The sequence below is a fragment of the Oncorhynchus clarkii genome, chromosome 17, assembly GCF_045791955.1.
Source record: "Oncorhynchus clarkii lewisi isolate Uvic-CL-2024 chromosome 17, UVic_Ocla_1.0, whole genome shotgun sequence".
Classification (NCBI taxonomy): Eukaryota; Metazoa; Chordata; class Actinopteri; order Salmoniformes; family Salmonidae; genus Oncorhynchus; species Oncorhynchus clarkii.
The window spans coordinates 42,645,365-42,672,190 of record NC_092163.1 but is presented as its reverse complement, the minus strand read 5'-3'; the positions used below and the strand labels follow the sequence as shown (position 1 = coordinate 42,672,190).

Below are 26,826 nucleotides of genomic sequence, written 5' to 3'. Positions count from 1 at the left end.
GCTTTCTTGGGCACATGGGACTATGGTGGTCTGCTTGAAACATGTAGGTATTACTCTGTCAGGGAGAGGTTGAAAATGTCAGTGAAGACACTTGCCAGTTGGTCAGCGCATGCTCGGAGTACACATTCTGCTAATCCATCTGGACCCAAGGCCTTGTGAATGTTGACCTGTTTAATCACATCGGCGTGATCAATCACTCTGTCCGGAAGCTCTCCGGAACAGCTGGTGCGCTCATGCATGCTTAAGTGTTGCTTACCTCGACGTGAACATAGATTTAGCTAGATTTTTAGGTGATGAAGGCGCTAAGTGTTCACACTGAGGTTGCGATGGATAAGACCTTTTGGACTTTATTGGCAAAAAAAATATTTCTGCCTAAATAGACATACCCGAGATGGCCATAAACAATAACAAGTAATGCTGCATCGTTCTAGGAAGATCTGCAACTCACCTGGTGAAAATAATAATAAAAAAATGCTGAGGTGTACTCACTTGAGGACACAAATTTGTACCCAGTACAAATGTTTAAAAAAATATTCTATTTCTATTCAAAAGTGGGGGAATAGGGCTTGAAATGACCTGAAATGCTTTATAAATATAGTAACAATGAAATTATAAAGACTTACTATAAGATATCACTGTATAGTAAAATATTATTATAATATTTAGTGACAGCCCAAATTTGGCCCCATTTTTATATGGCTGACGACCGAGCATTTTCTGCCAAGCATCCTCTGAGCGATGCAGAAACAACATTTAAATGTCTGCAGACTTGTTACAACTTCAGCCTTACGCACAACGTGTTTTCCTCCCTCTGTGACCAAGAGGAATGGTTGTTTCAATTCTACAAAATAATTTAGTGTTTTTCTTCATGTTGAGAGCTCTAAGTGAGATGAAACCACAATTGCTGAAATTGCTAGACTGTTCCCTTTTTAATAGATCTCCCAGGCTCTAGCGCCATTATTCAGAGGGATCCCAGAAAAGGATGAGCCGTAAAATGTGACACGTCACCTCCCTACGTGAATGTAGGGTGTGAAACCTGACACTTCAAGTCAACTCTGCTGACAGTGGTAGTGCAATGCAGACATATGGTGTTTTCTGACACTATAAGGCACTGGACACTGCGATGTTCATGGAGCGCTTTGTACACAAATGTCAGTTGGAACCGGTCCAGAACCTCTCAAAGTCCCCTAAATAGGGGACTTAACGTTTCTGGTTAGAGTACCTCTGTGCATCCTTTAACCATTGGAATATGCACACTCGGTGCTGGGTAATAATCAGTGTTTTGCTCAGTATTGATGGTCGATCCAGAATGCTGATACACCTGCAACATTTAAGGAGATTATATTTCTGAGGTTATTAAGATGAGGTAGTGGCTCTTTACAGTTCGTTGCTGGTGTCTCTGGAGTTTTGTGAACAAAATAAACACTGACAATTTGTTTTAATAATAAAAAATAACACTTTATTTACATAAATTACAAGAAAGCACAAACTGGTTCACCAAAGTCTACGTTAAAACATTGTCCATGCTGATAGTAGCCTAGTTTTTAATCATCACTTTCACTATGGTTAATCTCATGTCATTCAAATGTATACTGAACAAAAATATAAACGCAACAATGTTAATGATTTGACTGAGTTACAGTTCATATGAGGAAATCAGTCAATTTAAATGAATTCATTAGGCCCTAATCTATGGATTTCACATGACAGGGAATACAGATATGCATCTGTTGTTTACAGATACCTTAAAATATGGGCCTCAGGATGTCGTCACTGTATTTTTGTCCATTCAAATTGCCATTGATAAAATGCAATTGTGTTCATTGTTTTAGTTTATGCCAGCACATATAACCCCACTGCCACCATGGGGCACTCTGTTCACAACGACATCAGCAAACCGCTTGTCCACACGAAGCCATACACGTGGTCTGCGGTTGGACATACTGCCAAATTCTCTAAATTGTTGTTGGAGTTGGTTTATGGTAGAGAGATTAACATTATATTCTCTGTCAACAGCTCTGATGCACATTCCTGCAGTCATTATGCCAGTTACACGCTCCCTCAACTTTAAACATCTGTGGCATTGTGTTGTGTGACAAAACTGCACATTTTAGTGGTCTTTTATTGTCCCCAGCATAAGGTGCACCCGTGTAATGATCATGCTGTTGAATCAGCTTCTTGATATGCAACACCTGTCAGGTGGATGGATTAGTTTAGCAAAGGAGAAAATCTCACCAACGGGGATGTTAGCAAATTTGTGCACCAAATTTAAAAGAAATAAGCTTTTTGTGCTTATGGATAATTTCTGGGATCTTTTATTTCAGCTCATTATACATGGGACCAACACTTTACATGTTGCATTTATATATTTTTTTCAATGTAGTTTAAGAGGTAGGGGGAAAATTAATTCAAAATAAGTGTTTTGTGTTAATAATACTAACTCTAGTAGTTGGAAGAGAAGTAAAACGTTTGGATATTGTATTCACATAACTGTATGACACCATGAACCACCTTATTCACAATACGGATTCTCTGTACTGACAGTAAGGCGTACAGCTAGGGTTGCAAAGCTACCGGTAATTGACCAAAGCTACTGGAATTTTGGTAATTAACATAATCTATTTCAATCTATAGCTATGTTTCCAGCCAATTGCGACAGATCTTAATGCAAATATTCTAAAATCTCTATAAAAACAATATGCGCATACAATATGGTCATATTTCCATCAAATTGACTTGTGGGGAAAAGGATGTGTGCGATGACGTAGTGCACATAATTACTTTTGTGGTTGAATTTCTATTCCCATGTTAAATGGGTTTCCATCTTATTTTCAACTCTTCTGATTTTTTTGTCAGCATGTATTTTGCGTTATATAGCGAATGTGTCCACTCTGGTCTTGGCACATGCTCTAGCCAACAGCTGGCAGGTACAATGCAGGTATAGCCTACATGATGATATTATTATGTACAGTAGAGAGATTATTTTCATTTGTCAAACAGCAGCCAAGCATTGATCATCGTGTCACCAGAATAAGTCCCTCGATATTTATTGGAAAGTAGCATCAAGCTCATGACTGTCCACTTTCACCACCCTGTGACGTTCATAATTTAATTAATCTGTAGCCTAATAAACTGCATGCTTTCCTGAGTTGTAGTAGGAGGACCAAACAACATACCATCGTGTGACTCCCAAGTTTACAATATTTGCGCATAAAGGAGTTTCCATTACAATTCCTCACATAATTAATTTTTATTAATTTTACGCACACAAAAAGATTCCACCTTGTCTAGTGTGTTTTGTTGACATTTGGAAAGTTAACAAATTAGCCTTTTCCATCAGGACTGTTGTGCAATTCTTTTTCCTACATGTACTTTACACACACACACATTTGGGATGGAAAACTGATCTTTGTTAATTTATACTTGAATAACTTAAAAAAAAATAAAAAATAATATATAGTATTCATTTTTTATATCTGTGTGCATATTGTCCATGAGTTTCTAGTGGATAGACCATAAAGTTCAGGAAAATATAGCCTAATTAATGAAAAAAGCATCTAATCAACAATTGTTTTCATTAACTCTTCAAACTATTGACTTATTTCACAACTGCCACCAGTTTGATTCCAAAACATTTACAACATAGACATTGAAAGAGTAAAATAAGTGTGTAAAACATAAATAAAGGATATTTCATGCTGAAACCATCATATTAAACACCAATGGTGTTCACTTAGTTGATGGTTTATATTTAGGATAATGTTTTACTGCTTGTCTTTGTATTTTTTTTATTTTAAAATCAACTTATTGAATTATTTCATAATTACAGACACCTGTGATAATCTGAAGTACTAAAAAGGCCACTCGATTCCAAAAGAAACCTGAAAATGACCAAAATTCAGCTAGTTTACTGGTAAACTTAGAAAGTTTTCAGTAATATACCCTCCCTTTGCAACCCTTCATACAGCAGTGCATTCAACGACAAGTCTATCCTGAAACCAAATAAAATCAATGCAATGTTGTTAAATCTATACCAAAAGGATTTACACTCATACATTACGTAATACTGGTATGTATAGTCATAATTTAGCTTTCACAGTCCTCTGTCTGACTAGAGAGAGCCTCTACTTGTCTCTACTGTAAATGGGACTTGAGATATGGCATGAGCGTTATGTCATCAGCAGCTTTGTTGGATGAGAGGGGGTGATTTCAGATGGCACTGTAGCTTGTGTTTGGAGAACGGAGGAATGATACAAGCAGCTCAAGCTTCTTCACAAAGAGGATGTAGTGGAGTCCACCACCTCACGACCGTTACACACCGTTGTTACCGCTGTTGGCACACAGGCAGAGAGAGGCTGATGCAACAATAATAATACAAAATAGAGAGTAAAAATGTAAAATACATTTTCTTTTAAAGAAAATAAAAAATAACTTGCTTGTTTTTCACATTGATTAAAGCTAAAATATTTAACTTAGGGATCTGGTTTTAGTACATTTTAGTAGTGTTCTGCATACGCCTATATAGTTGCCAAACGCAACAGACACCTCTACCACTGTGATCATAAATATCAGTAGACCTATGTATGTTTCAGATGATGGCTCACTATTTTTGGAACCCATAACCAAATCTTGTATGTCATGAGATGTATGTCATGTTCACCAACAATGACTGAAACGTTCAAATTTGCCAGTGATAGCTACCTTTCGACGAGCTGGGGACGGAGGCTGATGTTGTGGTGACCGTGGCCCCGAAGCGGTTGGCAGGCACCCTTAGTGTGGTCACATTCTTCTGGGGCTGGAATAGGATGATGTGGACCTTAGGAGCGAAGAGACAGCCTAGCACTACAGAGCCACTCAGACTGACAGAGATACACATGGTGGTGGTCTGAACCTGTATAGGGAGATAGAGGAGACAGGTTGAATCATCAGGATTCACTGAATATACTGATAGGGCTGGGGTCTTTTAGTCTTTTCCTGACAGAGATGGAGCTCTATTTCAAGACCAGTGACTGTAGTGGTCTTTTGCTATCTGCCATTTCTGCCAACCAGTTGAGCTGTTCTCAGCAGCTCTGGTGGACCAAACTGATGGAAATCTCATTCAACTGTGCCCATTAATGACTGCCACTGCTGTCTGTCCTGGCAGAGCCTGGGCCCAGATTCACAAAACACTTCTTATGCAAAAACTTAAGAAGCTTCTTAAAAAAAAGAAGTTCATGTGATAGTTTGTAAGTGAAATTCTTCAACAATATCTTAAGATGTAATGAATTTCTTACGAACTTCTCCAATATCTTCTTAAAATATTTGTTGCTAGGCAACTGTTTTTGCTAGCTATCCAACTAGCAATGGCAATAATGTTAGTATATTTCTTACTGAGATTCCTGTTCTAAAACATGTTCTTGGGTTTAAAATAATCAATACTGAAATTTTCAGGTTAAGTTTCTGAGTGAATTAAACGTTCAATTGCTTTCATGAACTTGTTCTCTCACTGCCCTGAGTTTAAGACTAAGAATCAAATTTCTTCTTCACTTTTTGCTTAAGGAGAAACATAAGAAATAGCGCAAGCATATTTCCAAGAACCTTTTTAAGGAATAGCAACTTTGCTTAACTTTCGTCTTAAGCCTATGGTTAAAGAAAACATGGCAGTCAAGAAGAAATGTCTTCTTTAAAAGGTTCTGTGAATCTGGGCCCTGGGTTGTCATCATGAGCCCATCGTTAATCTGCTCTGACACCTAACCTGTGATTACTCAGTCTTCCCAACCAATAGGCTGCCTCGTACCACTGCTGTTTCCGCATGCAAAGATCACCAGTTCGCACAACAGTATGGTCTGACTCTGAGCATCAAAGCACATCTATGTAGTACATTAACAGCATGCACAATCCATAATAGTATGATGGAAGGCTTTCAGATTTGTTTCTGTTGAATTTGAACTCCATTTCACCCTGATGAAATAACACTATGACAGTATGACGCAGCTTTTGTCCAAGTCACAGTTGAGTGTGAATTTCCAAGAGCTGTCTATGGCCCTTCGCTGACCTCAACAAGCATCAGGTTTGATAATATATATATATATATATATATATATGCATGTATATAAAGATACAGTAGGCATTTAGCTACCTAGGAGCTATTCAATGCGTATTTTAACACAAGATAATTTAACGAACCATGGCACTGGACTAGATCAATAGCCTTGAGCTTTAAGAGAGAGAGAGAGAAGATGACTTAGAAATCAGGAGAGAAAGAGAGAGAGAAAAAGTCTGCCATTTGACGGTTGATGGAAGTACCGTCTGGAATATTGAATGTCCATGTCCATATGAGACCCCAGGTTCATTGAAATTCAATGAACAACACAGCTTGTCTTTCATGTGAGAACATCTCCAATGTTGAAATGCAGGACGCTGAGCCCAACTGCTGTCATTATTAATGGCACACAGAGAGCAAAGTGTTCTGTTGCATAGCCAAAACCTCTTCCTAGCTTAATTATTCTGTCTACCACAGCTCCAATATGAACACTCATCATCTATATTCAATATGTACACTCATCCTAATACTGTTCATCCAGTCTCTCACTCCTTTCTAGCCTGCTTTCTCACCCCTTCTCTCAAACTTTTCTCTTCCAACTCAGGTGTTTTTTGCTAGTACATAGAACACCATAGAGATGATGAGGAGATAGCCTGGGGAGACTCATGATTCTGATGCAAGACCAATATGAGACTCCCTCCTCCTCCCCCTCTCCTTTCTCCTCCCAGAGCCCAGTGGCACACCAACACCAACCGGACAGGCATTAGACTAGACTAGATTCAGCCTTGGGTCCCAGTTATCATACACCCTGGACTAAACTTTTGTGTCAGTTGTATACATATTGTCTCTCTTTATCTTGCTTACATGCCAACAAAGACTGCATAGGTCTGAAACAGGGCGATGAAAGCACCTTTAAGCTATATTTTTATATAGATATAATATATACAGTAAGTCATCTATCCTGTTAGGCTGTATTGTGGTGTCATATTGGGCTCGTCATTTGGGTGTTGAGAAGGGGCACACTGGGTCACTGGGTCTGGGTGTTCATTAGTTGATTAGTAGTTCAGTTAAGCAGATGGCTATCTGTAGATGACTAAGACAATCTTAGCATCAGGCCCTAAGAAGCCCAGCTATTCCCTTGTTTGAACTGATCTCAGCTGAGAACTGGAAAACGAAGCCGTGGCAATATTGTAGAGGAATGCTGGGAACAACCCACTGGGCATGGACATCAGTTTAACATATACTTTTGATTTACATTTGGTTGAGTTGTCAACTAACGTGAATTCAATGTGAAATCAACCAAACATTCCACCATGTCATTGGATTTAGGTTAAAAATACGAAGGTCCCTAACGTTGATGACTTTTTTCAAATCCAATCAGTTTTTCACCTTGATTCAACGTTTTCATATAGAATGTTTGGGTTGAAATGACGTAGAAACATTGATTCAACTAGTTTTTGCCCAGTGGGAAGAGTCTTCCTATCTAAATTCCCCGGGGGAAATCTCCTGCACATTTCATTGTCGATGTTAGAAGGGAGAAAAAAAAAGCATTATTTTCAAATCATAATGTAATGTATATAAATGGCAATACTGGAGTTTTAGATTAGATAAGGAACGTCATTTGGAGAATGACTATACGAGGAATGATCAAAATGATGATGATGATCAAAAGGAATTTATGTACAGTATGTCACCTAGATCCATTGGTACATTAAAGACACATTCAAAGACTTATAGATTTCTTAAACAATGAAAATATACCCACCTTGTCATTAATATCGTAATGACCCTAGTGTTGATAGGTACAATTACCTCGTTCTACTCCGTCATTTCATTACAATATATTGGAGTTGGGGTGGCAAAATTCCAGTAACTTTCTCCAAATTCCCAGATTGTCCAGAAGTCCTGGTTAGAATATTCCCAGAATCAGAAGGGGAATAAGCAGGAAATCTGGAACCCTCCAACCAGGATTTCTGGAAAATCTAGACATTTTGGTAAAGTTACCAGCATTTTACAACCCTAATTGGAGTATATTTTTACCACTCACCCTGTAGTCGCTGGCTGTGACGTAGAAGATGGGTTGGAAGGCCAGCCAGATGATACAGGTGGTGTACATGGTGAACCCAATGAACTTGGCCTCGTTAAAGTTCTCTGGACACTTCCTGGTCTTAAAGGCGTAGACTGTGCAGAGGACGATTAGGACGCAGTTGTAGGCCAGAGCGGCCAGCATGCTGGAGTCCTTGCTGTTGCACTTCAGGGTGACTATATTCCTCCTTTCGGGGCTCACCTCCATATAATTAAATAGAACAGAACCATATTAGGAAATAGAGTAGTGTATATAGTATATTAATATAGAATATTATTATATATTTCTATGCTCATGTGATGGGCAATAATATCACTGTGCTTCATTAACAGTATAGCTTTCTTCCCTGACCCTCACTGGGCTGGAACCAGGGATCATCTGCTCTGCAAACATACATGACCCCCCCACTTGACAAAAGCTAATGAGTTGATAGCTTGTGTGGAAACATTTCAGGCTAGGGAGTGATGTTAGGAATCCAACTCTGTTACGCCCACCTCCTTCCTGACACCAGGCATCTCTACCAGGAGCCAGACCACAGCCACCAGGAGCTGACAGGAGATAAGTCCGCCGCAGATGGCCACCTGGGAGGCTGGGCTGATGAACCGTGGCCGTGTGGCCCCGTCCTTCACCCCGCTGAAGATCCTCGCGATGCGGTTGGTCTTAGTGAGCAGTGCCGAGTAGCACACAGCGAAGGAGGTTCCCAGGCCTAGTCGACGTAGGGTACACACGGCCATCGAGGGCTTGGCGATGTAGATGAAGGTCATGCTGTAGCACATTAGGACTCCGAGTAGGAGGATATAGGACAGCTCCCGGCCGCTTGCTTTGACCACAGGGGTGTCATTGTTCTTGAAGAACAGGCCCACCACGGAAAGGGTACACAACATGCCCAGGCAGGAGATGGTGACGGGCCCAATGGCCCAGGCATCCTAAATCAAATGAAGTTTTATTTAAAGTGTTATTTCACACTTAAATGTCTCAAAACTCAGACACATATTTTAAAAAGAGGAGAAAAATAAGGTAAAACAGTGACAATACCTCCCAGTGGATGTACTCCTCTGGGAGGTCGAAGCAGCCTGTCAGGTTGGCCTGGGGCCACTGTCCGAAGCTGCAGTCTGCACAGGTGAACTCATCCAGCAGGTACTGGTAGGGCTGGCAGGGGAAATAGATAGTTTGTAGATGTTTAACTAACTATCAACAATATTTCAACTTACTATCCACTTACCCTAGCCCTTAACTTAACCTTCATCCTAACGCCACCCAAGAAAGGTAGTGCATATTCAACCGGCAGAAATGAATGGCTCCGGGCGGAACACACCCTCAAAGAGAGCTGCTGACTATCGGAGGATAAACGATACAATGAAAAAAGAAATGAATCTCTCCTTGCTTGTGGATGTATTACCTGGCAGGGGATGCAGATCCAGCAGCACACATCTCCAGGCTGCATGCTCTTCACCTCGTTCTTCCTGCAAGGATCACTGCACTGGGAGGTGGGGGGCACTCCGGCTGGGCCCCTCCATGGCACCTGGCTGGTATTCAGGATCAGGCCCTGGGCCCAGTAACCCACCTGAAGAGGAAAGGAGAGATACTTTATTCTTCTTCCTTTTTCCCTTCCCCAGACACACACACAGGGTCAGCCGTGGTTCAGCACTCCTGGATGAAGAGCTACATACCTTCCTATACACGTATTTATCATCCTGTTTGTGATAGTGGAAGATGTTGTAGCGGCCCAGACTGTCCCCGTAGGCGTCAAAACGCACAATGTTCTCCGTGTCGGCAGGTCTGAAGGGAGCTGACGAGAAACAGAAATACTGTATATCAATGATGACATTTCAGAAGAAAGAACAACTCTCCATTTTAGTTAGATATTGAGTTTTAATATGAGTCTCCAGTCATTTAGTTATCTCACAAAGAAATCACAATTGAGATGCTGTGTCAATGTTTCCTTTATCTTATCCATTTGCTTTTTAATTCATTTATTTAATGCAACATATATTCATGAGGCATCTTCTCAAAATAGTGCACACTGTTTGCCTACTCTAACTACGCATCTTACTGAGTCCCTATTTGTTACTGATCCCACTGCAAATCAAATCATCACCAAACCCTTTTCAACAGGGACACAACATAAACTGCGAAACCAATCTCACGGTCAATTCAGATCTGCATTTGTTTCAAATTGCCCCAATGTACCAATATTGATGATTAAATAAAACATGTAATACTCAATTATAATTAGACATCATTCTAGGACTAGCTCAGGTAATAACAGGATTACTATGTGATTCTGAGCTGCTTCCGGTCTGTTCTTACATTCTGTGTTATCACATTGAAAATAAGAAATGTAAGAATAGATTAAATGTATTATTTCTGATGACATGAATGGTACATTATATATACAAATGTATGTGGACGTGGACACTCCTTCAAATGACTGGATTTGGTTATTTTAGCCACACCTGTTGCTGACAGGTGTATAAAATCAAGCACACACCCATGCAATCTCCATACATAAACATTGGTAGTAGAATGGCCTTACTGAAGAGCTCAGTTACTATCAACGTGGCAGCGTCATAGGATGCCACCTTTCCAACAAGTCAGTTCATCAAATTCCAGCCCTGCTAGAGCTGCCCCAGTCAACTGTAAGCTCTGTTATATTGAAGTGGAAATGTCTAGGAGCAACAATGGCTCAGCCGCAAAGTAGTAAGCCACACAAGCTCACAGAACGGGACCGCCGAGTGCAGAAGCGCGTAGCAACACTCACTACTGAGTTCCACATTACCACTGGAAGCAACGTCAGCACAAGAACTGTTCGTCGGGAGCTTCATGAAATGGGTTTCCATGGCCCGAGCAGCAGCACACAAGCCTAAGATCACCATGTGCAACGTCAAGCATCGGCTGGAGTGGGGTAAAGCTAGCCGCCATTGGACTCTGGAGCAGTGGAAATGATTTCTCTGTAGTGATGAATCACACTTCAACATCTGGCAGTCCGATGGACGAATCTGGGTTTGGCGGATGCCAAATCTTAACACTACAGCATACAATGATATTCTAGACGATTCTGTGCTTCCAACTTTGTGGAAAGAGTTTGGGGAAGGCCCTTTCCAGTTTCAGCATGACAATGCCCCTGTGTACAAAGCAAGGTTCCTACAGAAATGGTTTGTCGAGATCGGTGTGGAAGAACTTGACTTCGCTGCACAGAGCCCTGACCTCAATCCCTTCTAACACCTTTGGGATGAAGTGAATCGCCAACTGCGAGGCAGGCCTAATCGGCCAACATCAGTACCCTACCTCATTAATGCTCTTGTGGCTGAATGGAAGCAAGTCCCCGCAGCAACGTTTCAACATCTAGTGGAACGCCTTCCCAGAAGAGTGGAGGCTGTTATAGCAGCAAAGGGGGGGACCAACTCCATATTAATGGCCATGATTTTGGAATGCGATGTTTGATGAGCAAGTGTCCACATACTTTTGGTCAGGTGGTGTACATATACAGTTTAACAATAAATTACAGTACGAGCCAAATGTTTGGAGGCACACCTGTTAATTGAAATGCATTCCAGGTGACTACCTCATGAAGCTGGTTGAGAGAATGCCAAGAGTGTGCCAAGTTGTCATCAAAGAAAACTTTGAAGAATCTCAAATATAAAATATATTTTGATTTGTTTAACGCTTTGTTAGTTACTACATGTTTCCATGTGTGTTATTTATTCATTTCGATGTTTTCACTATTATTCTACAATGTAGAAAATAGTAAAAATAGAGAAAAACTCTGGAATGAGTAGGTCTGTCCAAACCTTTGACTGGTACTGTATATCTAAACCTGTGCAGTGAATGAAGGGTGCATATAGGCTAACATTGTGATACAGCCCATAATCAAGTCACCTGACCTTATATGGCTGTTAAGGCTGTACACATTTTATTACATTACCCGCAGAATTGGATGCACTGCATATGGCCTCCGGTCCACCCATCATGGAACATTTACTTAAATGGGGATATCCCCTTCTGGGAGTTATATTTCTATTGTTAAGACTGCTTCACTCACCATCGAACTTGGCCTTGAGGATGAAATCCCTATAGAACCTCTTCCCGGTGCCTGGCTTCATGGCATCACAGATCTTGGTTGCATTGAGTGGGCAAACTGCCTGCCTCATATTATGTAGAGCATGAGCCATAGCATACACTGCGTTCACTACAAACATGATCTTGGACTCCTGCTCAAACTTGCCGTCCCGCAGACTGTGTTCGCTACAACCAGGCTCTGTAAGACTACAGTCGAAGCGGTGCTCCCAGAATTCTCTAAACCAGGGGTTCCGTGTGTTAGTGTAGGGGTTCAGCTTGGTGAAGTAGTCGGCAAACTCCCGGATGGGGTAGGAGGCCAGTTCGATGGTGAAGGCCCCGTCGGCTGCTGTCTCACTTCCCCTCACAACACTCTCCTGCAAATCATTCACATTTTCTCAGTAATTGGAATGAAAATACACCCTTTATCAAACTCTCAAAACATTACATTTCATGGTAAACAAATGATGGAATGATGGAAATCATTCTTATAAAGGAATTTATTCCTTAATTGTGAAGGAGTCGATTTTGACTGTTAGGAAATCGGTAATCAACTCTTTTTGAACGGAGGCCAAGGCCCTACCTGCGCCCCCCAGCCGTCGCTGGCCACCCAGATGAAGGTGACGTTCATGCGGGCGGCAGCCACAAGCAGCTCCCTGGCATCCTCACTGCGTGTGAACAGAATGACCACCTTGGCATTGGACTTCTGCTGCAGCGAGCGTATCACCTGATCGAAGCTGTACCGGTTCATCGAGCGGCTCACCTGTTGATTATGCACCAGCTTTGAACCATCATGTGCTCGAATAAGACATAGTCTATAACAACAAGGCAGCAAAAGATACAACACTATTCTAAATGGAATCAACCAATGTCAGGATTTAATCTGATCGTGGGATGTCTACAAATCACCTTTTAAAGGCAATTTCCAATTGAGCTGCAGTGTTTACAGTGAATGGGATCTCTGCTAACGTGGTAAAATTGCCTTTAGAAACCCCATTGTCGTCGCCCCGTGATCAAATTTAATTTAATACCATGCAATAGTATTGCAGCGAAATCGGTGGGTAACCCAGATTTGGATTCTAACCCGGGTCCAGAGACTCTTAAACCAACACCTTAACCATTACGTCAAGATTTCTGAACCCCTTGACTAGGTCCGTAGGTGTTGGGTAAATATTGCTACAGTATGACACCTTTGTAATGATTAATTATTTTCACTGTGAAAGTGGAAACAACAACAAACAAACAAACAACAACTGGCTGACCTTGGCCGAGGTGGCGATGCAGATCTGGCGGGCGCGGGCCTCCTGCTGGAAGGCATCGATGCCTGTCTCACCGTAATCGCCCTCGGATGCCACGGTGGACACGTAGGTCCAGTTGAAGTAACGCAGGATCTCGGCGATGGCCTTGGCCTGGTAGAAGTCTGGCGGCACGGTGCGGGCGAAGTAGTCATAGCGAGACTTGTCACTGAGCTTGGCGCTGGTGGAGGCATAGCTGATCTGAGGGATCTGGAAGAGGCGCAGGAGGTTGGCCACCTGGGGTGGGAAGTAGGGAGGGAGAGTGATAAACCATGCCAGCTAGTCTCAGACATTTAACATACTGCAATCTCACATCTAATCTAAAATTCAAATCTAATAATAATTGAATGATCTCGCCATTTTCACTACTGGAAGAGGTTGGCCACCTATACAGAGAGAGGTGGAGGGACGGCAAAACTATGTCAGCTAGTTCCAGACATTTACCACCTACACTTACTGTTGAAAAAGGCCTAAGAGAGCTTTATCCTCATCTAAATTTCAAATGAACTATAATCACCATATTTATCATGTAAATTATTCTCACAGTGACAATGGCTGCAGCTTGTGTATGCTTGGACGTGACAATACACAGTTCCTGCCTTGGGTTAGGTGATCTCAACCGGCACATCATTTATATATGCAGTTGAATTCGGAAGTTTACATACACTTAGGTTGGAGTCATTAAAACTCATTAAAACCACTCCACAAATTTCTTGTTAACAAACTATAGTTTTGGCAAGTCGGTTAGGACATTTACTTTGTGCATGACACAACATATTGTTCCAACAATTGTTTACAGACAGATTATTTCACTTATAATTCACTGTATCACAATTCCAGTGGGTCAGAGGTTTACAAACACTAAGTTGACTGTGTCTTTAAACAGCTTGGAAAATTCCAGAAAATGTCATGGCTTTAGGATCTTCTGATAGGCTAATTGACGTAATTTGAGTCAGTCAGTCAGGAAATTAAAGCTTGGTCGCAAATGGGTCTTCCAAATGGACAATGACCCCAAACATACTTCCAAAGTTGTGGCAAAATGGCTTAAGGACAACAAAGTCAAGGTATTGGAGTGGCCATCACAAAGCCCTGACCTCAATCCTATAGAAAATGTGTGGGTAGAACTGCAAAAGCGTGTGTGAGAAAGGAGGCCTACAAACCTTCCTCTGTCAGGAGGAATGGGCCAAAATTCCCCCAACGTATTGTGGGAAGCTTATGGAAGGCTACCCAAAACATTTGACTCAAGTTGAACAATTTAAAGGCAATGCTACCAAATACTAATTGTGTGTATGTAAACTTCTGAACCACTGGGAATGTGATGAAATAAATAAAAGCTGAAATAAATCATTCTCTCTACTATTATTCTGACATTTCACATTCTTAAAATAAAGTGGTGATCCTAACTGACCTAAGATAGGGAATTTTTACTCTGATGAAATGTCAGGAAATGTGAAAAACTGAGTTTAAATGTATTTTGCTAAGGTGTATGTAAACTTCCAACTTCAACTGTATATATACAAGTGTATACTACCGTTCAAAAGTTTGGGGTCACTTAGAAATGTCCTTGTTTTCCATGAAAACATACATGAAATGAGATGCAAAATCAATAGGAAATATAGTCAAGATGTTGACAAGGTTATAAATCATGATTTTTAATTGAAAAAATATTTGTGTCTTTCAAACTTTGCTTTCGTCAAAGAATTCTCCATTTGCAGCTTTTACAGCCTGGCAGACATTTGGCATTCTAGTTGTCAATTTGTTGAGGTAATCTGAAGTGATTTCACCCCATGCTTCCTGAAGCACCTCCCACAAGTTGGATTGGCTTGATGGGCACTTCTTACGTACCATATGGTCAAGCTACTCCCACAACAGCTCAATAGGGTTGACCACTCCATTATAGACAGAATAACAGCTGACTGCTTCTTCCTTAAATAGGTCTTGCATAGTTTGGAGCTGTGCTTTGGGTCATTGTCCTGTTGTAGGAGAAAATTGGCTCCAAATTAAGTGCCGTCCACAGGGTATGGCATGGCGTTGCAAAATGGAATGATAGCCTTCCTTCTTCAAGATCCCTTTTACTCTGTACAAATCTCCCACTTTACCAGCACCAAAGCACCGCTCGACCATCACATTTCGTCCACCATGCTTGACGCCATCTGACTCCTCCAGCATCTTTAAAATAATTCCTGTGTCTCACGAATGTTCTTCTTTGTGATCCGAACACCTCAAACTTACATTTTTTTCTCCCAATCTTCCTCTGTCCAGTGTCTGTGTTCTTTTCCCCGTCTTAATATTTTATTTTCATTGGCTAGTCTGAGATATGTATTTTTCTTTGCGACTCTGCCTAGAAGACCGCCTCTTCATTGTTGACGTTGGGACTGGTGTTGGGTGGGTACTATTTAATGAAGATGCCAGTTGAAGACTTGTGAGGTGTCTGTTTCTCAAACTAGACACTCTTATGTACTTGTCCTCTTGCTCAGTTATGCACCGGGGCCTCCCACTTCTCTTTCTATTCTGGTTAGGGCCAGTTTTCTCTGTTCTGTGAATGGAGTAGTACACAGCGTTGTACGAGATCTTCAGTTTCATGGAAATTTCTTGCATGAAATAGCCTTCATTTCTCAGAACAAGAAAAGACTGACGAGTTTCAGAAGAAAGGCCTTTGTTTCTGGCCATTTTGAGCCTGTAATCGAACCAACAAATGCTGATGCTCCAGAAATTCAACTTGTCTAAAGAAGGCCACTTTTCTTGCTTCTTTAATCAGCACAACAGTTTTCAGCTAATGATCAATTAGCCTTTTAAAATGATAAACTTGGATTAGCTAACACAACGTGCCATTGGAACACAGGAGTAATGGTTGCTGATAATGGGCCTCTGTACGCCTATGTAGATATTCCATAAAATAATCTGCCGTTTCCAGCTATAATAGTCATTTACAACATTAACAATGTCACACTCTATTTCAGATACATTTTATGTTATTTTAATGGACAAAAAATGAGCTTTTCTTTCAAAAACAAGGGCATTTCTAAGTGACCCCAAACTTCTGAACGGTAGTGTGTATATATATATATATATATATATATATATATATACAGTGCCTTGCGAAAGTATTCGGCCCCCTTGAACTTTGCGACCTTTTTCCACATTTCAGGCTTCAAACATAAAGATATAAAACTGTATTTTTTTGTGAAGAATCAACAACAAGTGGGACACAATCATGAAGTGGAACGACATTTATTGGATATTTCAAACTTTTTAACAAATCAAAAACTGAAAAATTGGGCGTGCAAAATTATTCAGCCCCTTTACTTTCAGTGCAGCAAACTCTCTCCAGAAGTTCAGTGAGGATCTCTGAATGATCCAATGTTGACCTAAATGACTAATGATGATAAATACAATCCACCTGTGTGTAATCAAGTCTCCGTATAAATGCACCTGCACTGTGATAGTCTCAGAGGTCCGTTAAAAGCGCAGAGAGCATCATGAAGAACAAGGAACACACCAGGCAGGTCCGAGATACTGTTGTGAAGAAGTTTAAAGCCGGATTTGGATACAAAAAGATTTCCCAAGCTTTAAACATCCCAAGGAGCACTGTGCAAGCGATAATATTGAAATGGAAGGAGTATCAGACCACTGCAAATCTACCAAGACCTGGCCGTCCCTCTAAACTTTCAGCTCATACAAGGAGAAGACTGATCAGAGATGCAGCCAAGAGGCCCATGATCACTCTGGATGAACTGCAGAGATCTACAGCTGAGGTGGGAGACTCTGTCCATAGGACAACAATCAGTCATATATTGCACAAATCTGGCCTTCATGGAAGAGTGGCAAGAAGAAAGCCATTTCTTAAAGATATCCATAAAAGTGTTGTTTAAAGTTTGCCACAAGCCACCTGGGAGACACACCAAACATGTGGAAGTAGGTGCTCTGGTCAGATGAAACCAAAATTGAACTTTTTGGCAACAATGCAAAACGTTATGTTTGGCGTAAAAGCAACACAGCTGAACACACCATCCCCACTGTCAAACATGGTGGTGGCAGCATCATGGTTTGGGCCTGCTTTTCTTCAGCAGGCACAGGGAAGATGGTTAAAATTGATGGGAAGATGGATGGAGCCAAATACAGGACCATTCTGGAAGAAAACCTGATGGAGTCTGCAAAAGACCTGAGACTGGGACGGAGATTTGTCTTCCAACAAGACAATGATCCAAAACATAAAGCAAAATCTACAATGGAATGGTTCAAAAATAAACATATCCAGGTGTTAGAATGGCCAAGTCAAAGTCCAGACCTGAATCCAATCGAGAATCTGTGGAAAGAACTGAAAACTGCTGTTCACAAATGCTCTCCATCCAACCTCACTGAGCTCAAGCTGTTTTGCAAGGAGGAATAGGAAAAAATGTCAGTCTCTCGATGTGCAAAACTGATAGAGACATACCCCAAGCGACTTACAGCTGTAATTGCAGCAAAAGGTGGCGCTACAAAGTATTAACTTAAGGGGGATGAATAATTTTGCACGCCCAATTTTTCAGTTTTTGATTTGTTAAAAAAGTTTGAAATATCCAATAAATGTCGTTCTTCATGATTGTGTCCCACTTGTTGTTGATTCTTCACAAAAAAATACAGTTTTATATCTTTATGTTTGAAGCCTGAAATGTGGCAAAAGGTCGCAAAGTTCAAGGGCCGAATACTTTCGCAAGGCACTGTATATATATATATATATATATATATATATATATTAAAGGTGCACTATGCACAAATCGCTCCTCCATTTCCTGGTTGCTAATATTCTAATATAAGAGTTCGCCTAATCTTCAGTTTATGTAAAAGGGTAATTGTGTAGAGAATCATTGTAGCATCTAAATCGCTGTGAAATATTTTCCGTAACCAAAAATATTGTATTGTCAGCTGTTTAAATCTGGTGTACAAAACTGAAAGTAAAAGACACATAATCAAACTTCAGAATGGGAAGCATAGAAACAGAGCACATAGAACAGCTATCTCACTTCTTAGACTTGTTTTCAAAGCAAATGACAGATCTATAACTCTCATTTCTATGTAAATGTGATCAAGTCGCCCAAAACGTTACATATTGTAGCTTTAAAGGAAATTAACAAAACCACTGCAGCACAACCTGTGCTCTCTTTTCAGAGCTAATTTATCAGGGAGTGATATCAACTGTGCAGCCCCAGTCCAAATGTGTCTATAGTTGTGTCTTAAATGGCACCCTATTCCCTATATGGTGGCTCTAGTCAGAAGTAGTGCACTATATAGGGGAAAGGGTGCAATTTGGGAAGCATGAATATATATATATATCTAATAAATCTTCTGCTTCCAAAAATGTTGATCTCTTTATCTCTGCAGCCCCAGTCCAAAAATGCCTATTTCTACTGTATCAGTATTCCTCAGAGGAGCTTCTTTAAAGCAGCTTCTGTCACGTTCTGACCTTAGTTCTTTTATTTAGGTCTTTGTTTTAGTATGGTCAGGGCGTGAGTTGGGTGGGTTGTCTATGTTCGTTTTTCTAAGTTGGTTTTTGAGTTTGGCCTGGTATGGTTCTCAATCAGAGGCAGGTGTCGTTAGTTGTCTCTGATCGAGACTCATACTTAGGTAGCCTTTTTCCACCTGTGTTTCGTGGCTGTTTATTTTCTGTTCTGTGTTTTGTTGCACCGTCCAGGACTGTTCGTTTGTCGTGTATTGTTTTTTTTCAGTATTCATTCTTTATTAAATCACAATGAATACTTACCACGCTGCACCTTGGTCCTCTCTTTCTCCCGACGACAACCGTTGCAGCTTCTGCTGTCTATCAGGAGCCTACCTTAGGATTTGACTTGCATTGGTGAGATGAGGAGGCCTCCAGCCAATGCCCCTTTCACATATCTCTAACCCTGTTTACCATGTCAGCTATCCACATTACCTGGAGCAGGAGCCATAAGTGGATAACAGCCATATCTGTTTAATTATATGATAACAACAACAAAACAATCAATGAGATAAGAACATTAGACACTTGTTTTGCCATTTTCCCAGCAGCTTAAAGCTGGGCCAGATACAGTCAAGCCCCCAGAAAGACAGACTGAGGTGTGTGTGTGTGCGTGTGTGTTGGAATCTACAGTCAATATTCTGACACCATAAGCTCATTATGCCCCAAATAACTTGAACAAGATCTATTGATCTACAGTGTGGGCGCTAGGGAAAGTGTATTCTGCTGAGAGCAACGAGGGACATTACTATGTGTGATGCACCACTCTGAAAGCAGATCATGTTGAATGAGCATTTGAAATTGTAATCATTGTCACAATCGTTGCCCTTTTTTTATTGAGTGCCACATTGTCCACAAGAGAATGGTAGCAAAAATCCTCTTCCTTTCAGCAAGAAAAATGGTGTCGACAGAGAGGGCTGCCATGCTTCTAGCTCTTAGGAAACTTTGCAGTATTTTGTTTTTTTACGTGTTATTTCTTACATTATTAGCCCAGATTTTTTTGTGTGTTATTACAGCCGGGAAGAACTATTGGACATCCGAGAAGCAGTAACTCACCAGCATTACCAGCATTACGACCAGGAATAGGACTTTCCTTTTTTGTTCGTACCCCCCGGGCAATTGAACTGATTCCAGACGCTAATCCAAAACACTGCCGGCGGAGGAGAGGTAGTGGTCTTCTAGTCCGACTAAGGAGGCGCACACACCACCCACAGTTTCCGAGTATATTACTCGCTAATTTTCAGTCTCTGGATAATAAAGTTGACGAGCTCAAGGCGAGGATTTCCTTCCAAAGAGACATCCGGGATTGTATCATACTCTGTTTCACGGAAACATGGCTCTCTCGGGATATACTGTGAGTCCATACAGCCAGTTGGATTCTCAGTTCATCGAGCAGACAGGAAAAATATCTCTCCAGGAAGAAGAAGGGTGGGGGTATATGTTTCATGATTAACTACTCTGGTGAGATTGTGATAACATACTCAAGTCCTTTTGTTCACCCAACCTAGAATAACTCAAATGCTGACCGTATTACCTCCCAAGAGAATTATCTTCAGTTATAGTCGCAGCCATGTATATTCCCCCTCAAGGTTAATACCGAGGTTAATACCACGACGGCCCTCAAAGAACTTCACTGGACTTTATGCAAACTGGAAACCACATATCCTGAGGCCGCCTTTATTGTAGCTGGGGATTTTTAACAAAGTAAATTTGAGAAAAACGCTGCCGGAGTTCGAATAACACATTGACTGTGGTACTCGCACTGCTAAAACACTAGACCACTGCTACTCCAACTTCTGGGATGCCTACAAGGCCCTCCCCTGCCCTTCCTTCAGCAAATCTGATCATGACTGCATTTTGCTCCTCCCTTCCTATAGGCAGAAACTCAAACAGGAAGTAGCCGTGCTAAGGACTATTCAACGCTGGTCTGACCAATCAGAATCCTCGCTTCAAGATTGTTTTGATCACACGGACTGGGATATGTTCCGGGAAGCCTCCGAGGTTAATATAAATGAATACACTGATACGGTGACTGAGTTTATCAGGAAGTCTATCTGAGATTTTGTACCCACTGTGACTATTAAAACCTACGCTAACCAGAAACCATGATTAGATGGCAGCATTCGCGCAAAACTGAAACCGTGAACCATCGCATTTAACCATGGCAAGATGACTGGGAATATGGCCGAATACAAACAGTGTAGTTATTCCCTCCGTAAGGAAATCTAACAGGCAAAACTTCAGTATAAGGACAAAGTGCAGTCACAATTCAACGTCACAGACACAAGACATCTGTGGCAGGGTCTACAGACAATAACAGACTACAAAGGGAAAAACAGCCACATCGTGGACAGTGATGTCTTGCTTCCCGGACAAACTAAACACCTTCTTCGCCCGCTTTGAGGATAACACAGTGCCACCGATGCTGCCCGCTACCAAGGACTGTGGGCTCTCCTTCTCTGTGGCTGATGTGAGTAAGACATTTAAGCGTGTTAACCCCCGCAAGGCTGCCGGCCCAGACGGCATCCCTAGCATTGTCCTCAGAGCATGCGCAGACCAGATGGCTGGAGTGTTTATCTATATATTCAATCTCTCCCTATCCCAGTCTGCTGCCCCCACATTTTCAAGATGGTCACCATTGTTTCCTGTACCCAAGAAAGCAAAGCTAATGGAACTAAATGACTATCGCAACATAGCACTCACTTCTGTCATCATGAAGTGCTTTGAGAGACTAGTCAAGGATCATATCACCTCTATCTTACCTGACACCCTAGACCCACTTCAATTTGCTTACCGTCTTAATAGATCCACAGACGATGCAATCGCCATCGCACTGCACACTGCCTTATCCCATCTGGACAAGAGGAATATACCTATGTAAGATTGCTGTTCATTGACTATAGCTCAGCATTCAACACCAGGTGGCGAAGGTAGGAAAAACACCTCCAAATTCACTGATCCTCAACACTGGGGCCCCACAAGGATGCGTGCACAGCCCCCTCCTGTACTTCCTGTTCACCCATGACTGTGTGGCCACGCACGCCTCCAACTCAATCATCAAGTTTGCAGATGACACAACAGTAGTAGGCTTGATTACTAACAATGATGATACAGCCTACAGGGAGGAAGTGAGAGTCCTGCAAGTGTTTTGCCAGGAAAATAACTTGTCACCCAACGTTCAACAAAACAAAGGAGCTGATCGTGGACTTAAGAAAACAGCAGAGGGAGCACCCCCCCTATCGACAATGACGGGACCGCAGTGGAGAAGGTAGAAAGCTTCAAGTTCCTCAGCGTACACATCACTGACAAACTGAAATGTTCCACCCACACAGACTTGGCACCTAAAGCCCTCACAAACTTTAACAGATGCACAATTGAGAGCATCCTGTTGGGCTGTATCACTGCCTGGTGTAGCAACTGCACCACCCGCAACAGCAGGGCTCTCCAGAGGGTGGTGCAGTCTACCCAATGCATCACCGGGGGCAAACTACCTGTCCACCAGGACACCTACAGCACCCGATGTCACAGGAAGGTAAAAAAGATCAACAAGGACAACAACCACCCAAGCCACTGCCTGTTCACCCCGCTTTCATCCAGAAGGCGAGGTCAGTACAGGTACATCAAAGCTGGGAGCGATAGACTGAAAAACAGCTTCTATCTCAAGGCCATCAGACTGTTAAATAGCCATCACTAGCAAATTAGAGGCTGCTGCCCTATTTACATAAACTTGAAATCATTGGCCACTTCAATAGCGGAACACTAGTCACTTTAATAATGTTTACATATTTTGCATTACTCATCTCATATGTACATGTATATACTGTATTCTATCCTATTTTACTGTATCTTAGTCTATTTCGCTCTGACATTGCTCGCCCAAATATTTATATATTCTTAATTTCCATTCCTTTACTTTAGATGTGTGTATTGTTCTGAAATTTTTAGATATTACTGCACTGTTAGAGCTAGAAACACAAGCATTTCGCTACACCTGCAATAACATCTGCTAAATACTTGTATGTGACATTTTATTTTATGTTGTTCTCCATCTCTCCAGCTTTCCTTGTCCGCCTCAGGGTTTCTGAGTTTGTGCCAATGTGTGTTCTAACACTACTGTAACTAACGAGCACTGTCTCCCAGGCACCTCACGATGCCTAGAGGGTTCAATAGCCCTACCATTCCCTTGGAGCTCATTTAACAGTTCCTCTTCACACTAATCCACATTTAGATTCCCATTCTTTCACCAGCCTTCATTCGCTTCCCAGTTTCCAGCTCATGAGAATTTAAGTAGCCAGATATTAATCTTTAAATAGGGAAATTAATCCAGTATTTGATACGTCATGCACATCCTTACACAAACAATGTTCTGTGGAACATAAAATACAAGTATTTGTATGCTGTGTTTCAGCTGTATGTTTTTCAAAGCAAATATGTGGCCTTTTTCGTTCTCCAATTCTATACAACACTGACACTGATTACTTTTTCAGAGGACATATGTGGCCGTAATTGTGGTTTATGTGGTATGAAATGATTGGACATTGTGCTGTCTTCAATCAGATGTACATTATGAGATGCTAAAGAGCATGATCCTACAGAAGTCTCGACATGTGTGTCTGACATAGAAAAATAAGACTTAACTTACAATAGATTGCCTAAACTGTAGACAACATTCCTTCAGTCCCATGGACGGCATCTGGGAGCTTACAGCTGATTGAGCGATTTTGTCCAAGACATATCTGGGTATTTAATTTCAAGGACACTGTTGCATAAATAAACGTCAGGGCATCAAAGTGGACGGACATTGTACATGCTGGAGAGACCAAATAGACCAGTTAGTATGGTGATGGTAACGCTAACATACTGTGGAGTGCGTCTCCCTAGAGCGTGCCTCTATAAACTGACCATAGAGTTGGATAGAGAGGACGCACTTACCAGAAAAACCTCAATGTGGCTGCCCATGCTGTCACAGTCGTGATCATGGCAAAGATAGGGGATGGGCTATCTTTCTAACTCAATGGAGTTAACTGAAATTAACCCTGATCTTAACCGACTCTGACAGTTCCATTTAAAACACCCTGTAGACCACAGGCCTGGGGGAGCAGCAGGCACACTTTGTCCCTAGAGAGGAAATGGAGTAAATATGATCTATTTAGACAGGCGCAATGCAATGATCCCTCTGGACAACAGCGTAAGTCCATTCCATGTCCTCCTTCTAGCTGAATATAGAGCAGGAGCAGAGGGTCGACTGAAATATGAATCCACTGAAAGAACTAAACTTTAACATATCATGATGGCTAGCTGGGGTGGCAGGTAGCCTAGTGGTTAGAGCATTGGGCCAGTAACTGAAAGGTTGCTAGATTGAATCCCTGAGCTGACAAGGTCAGAAAATCTGTCATTCTGCCCCTGAACAAGGCAGTTAACCCACTGTTTCTAGGCTGTCATTGTATAAAATAATTTATTCTAAACTTACTTGCCTAGTTAAAAAAAGAAAGTACAAAATAAAACACATAATTGAAGTTAATTAGAATAAATTGATCTTGGTGTTCAAATGACAAACTCAATCAATACGTTAGATATTGTAGCCAACATTCATTATACTAATCGGTGGGCTCCCGAGTGGCTCAGCAGTCCAAGGCACTGCATCTCAGCACCAGGGGCATCACTACAGACCCTGGTTCAATTCCAGGCTGTATCAAAACTGGCCCGTGATTGGGAGGCCCATAGGGCATCGCACAATTGGCCCAGCGTCATCCGGGTTAGGTTTTGGCCGGGGTAGGCCGTCATTGTAAATAAGAATTTGTTCTTAACTGGCTTGCCTAGTAAAATAAAAAAAACACTTGCTTTTATAGGTTCCCTGTCTTTGCAACCATGTAACCCTTGTAACCCTTACCTTATGTTCAATTAAGCCTACACCATTTATGTTCAGAGTAAACGAAGTACAGTAAGTACATCAAGATAATACATATATGATTTTAACCTCCCAAAAATTTATTTTCCAGTAGATGAGAATGTTCTCTTTCATATATGTTTTTCCCCTGAATTGATGGACCCAACTGTTCCAAATTCAGAGCCAAATGTTTGGCTCAGTCTATGTTAAAGTCTATGTTCCATGTTCAAGGTTTCAGGCTTGTAACTTCAAAAACAAATAAGAAATATCAGTTTTAGTAGAAAGACAGTCTTGGAAATTCGTGTTTGCACGCCATGAAGACATTACGCACCTGATCGGTTTCCTATCGAACATACTTCTCTCTGAAATAAATATTACAGTTTGATTACATTTTAGGGTATCTGAGGAGTAAATAGAAATCTATTTGGACTTGTTGAAACAAAATTTCAAACAAACCGCGGACACGTGAGGCAACGTTGTTCATTTTATAACCTTTATGGTGTTATAGTGAATCGCGCTTACGTAGCTTCGTTTTTCTATTAGCTCTGTAAAACTATGCTAGTTGCGTCAGAGAACTATTAGCTTGTGTTGTATTTTGAAGCTACCCTGGCCTTATGACTCCCAAGTGGCGCAGTGGTCTATGGCACTGCATCTCAGTGCTAGAAGCGTCACTACAGACACCCTGGGTCAAATCCAGGCTGTATCACAACTGGCTGTGATTGGGAGTCCCATAGTGCAGTGCACAATTGGCCCAGCGTTGTCCGAGTTTGGCCGGTGTAGGCCATCATTGTAAATAATAATTTGTTCTTAAATTACTTGCCTAGTTAAATAAAATAAAAATATGACCATGGTTTGTTAATTTGGTCTTTTCAGCATAGCTCTGTTCTGCCCTGCCTTGCCCCTTGTGGAGGTCAAAAGTTAGTTTCTTACTGTTATAACTCAAATCTGTGATTTTGTCAATGCAATAAACTATTTTTTATAGCAGTGTTTATTATGTTACTTCTTTGTAGTATTGTTTTATTGCTATATCCTTATATTGTATTCTAATGAATAATTCCTCTTTATTCTGTACTTTCAGAAACCACAAACATTATTTGCCAATATCATAACTGGAGCTGGACATCTTTGGAGCTGAAGAATGAGGACAGCTTTTGTATGCTAACGTACACTCCTTAACAGTTCAAATCTTGTCTTCACGTCACACATGACAAAGAACTTGACTCCAAACCTGTGCCTTTTGGAGGGAATATATTGACGGAACGCCAGCCCACCTTTCCATAACATCAGGGACTCATCAATGCATAGGTCCTTGTATGGCACAAAGTTTGGCACGAGTTTCCCCCTCACTCCTGGCTCTCTCTTCTCCTGTAGCTCAAAGGCATAGTGATTGGTTTCCTCTACTATGTTTCCCATCAGCTCCTCTGTCAGAAACAACTTGAAGCACTCTGCCTCAGTTGGAAATGGCAAGGGGCGTTGCACTCCAGACTGGGACTCGTCAAAGCAAACAGCAGGACCAGGAGGGGTGAAATGACTGGTGGCCTTCCAGCTACCACAGAACTCCTGTACTTCATCCACTGTCGGTCTGCCTCCATCACCACCAGCATCTTCAAAGGGACCTGGTACTTCCTCAGTGGACAAGGGAAATTCAGATTCAGGGTTCTCAATGGCTACAAGGTTGGGGGGCAGCTCCTCACTGTCAGAATCTGATTCCTGACTTTCAAAAAAATCTCCAGAATTTCCACATTTGTGAGTTGTCTTCTTTTGAAAGACATTGCTAATGCTACAGTTTAGCTCACTAGCTACATACATAAACAACAACACTGAATGGCGCAGAGTGGGAGGTTACGTGGTTGACTGCCACTTGTATCAATAAATCACAATCAGAAAATGTTTTGTGTGGCAATTATTTGTGTATTTACAGTTTTATTCACATGTTTTCAATTCTAGGTGACAAATCATGCATTCCGATTCTTGCACAGATTGTAATGGGCACGTATTATGTGT

At 41.4% G+C, this 26,826-nt stretch overlaps 1 protein-coding gene across 1 annotated transcript in view; it reads right to left on the bottom strand.

The window, feature by feature from the left end:
• Positions 1 to 1,488: 1,488 nt before the first annotated feature.
• The window catches only part of LOC139370877 (metabotropic glutamate receptor 2-like), a 63,334-nt gene continuing 37,996 nt past the window's right edge, over positions 1,489 to 26,826 (bottom strand). The window contains exons 3-12 of the mRNA XM_071110731.1: positions 13,427 to 13,696; positions 12,748 to 12,927; positions 12,151 to 12,541; positions 9,779 to 9,897; positions 9,508 to 9,672; positions 9,144 to 9,257; positions 8,603 to 9,034; positions 8,070 to 8,309; positions 4,702 to 4,891; positions 1,489 to 4,330 (exon numbers count right to left, since the gene is read on the bottom strand). Of these exons, the coding sequence (XP_070966832.1) occupies positions 4,272 to 4,330; positions 4,702 to 4,891; positions 8,070 to 8,309; positions 8,603 to 9,034; positions 9,144 to 9,257; positions 9,508 to 9,672; positions 9,779 to 9,897; positions 12,151 to 12,541; positions 12,748 to 12,927; positions 13,427 to 13,696 (2,160 nt within the window). The 3' untranslated portion in view covers positions 1,489 to 4,271. The remainder of the gene's footprint in view (positions 4,331 to 4,701; positions 4,892 to 8,069; positions 8,310 to 8,602; positions 9,035 to 9,143; positions 9,258 to 9,507; positions 9,673 to 9,778; positions 9,898 to 12,150; positions 12,542 to 12,747; positions 12,928 to 13,426; positions 13,697 to 26,826) is intronic.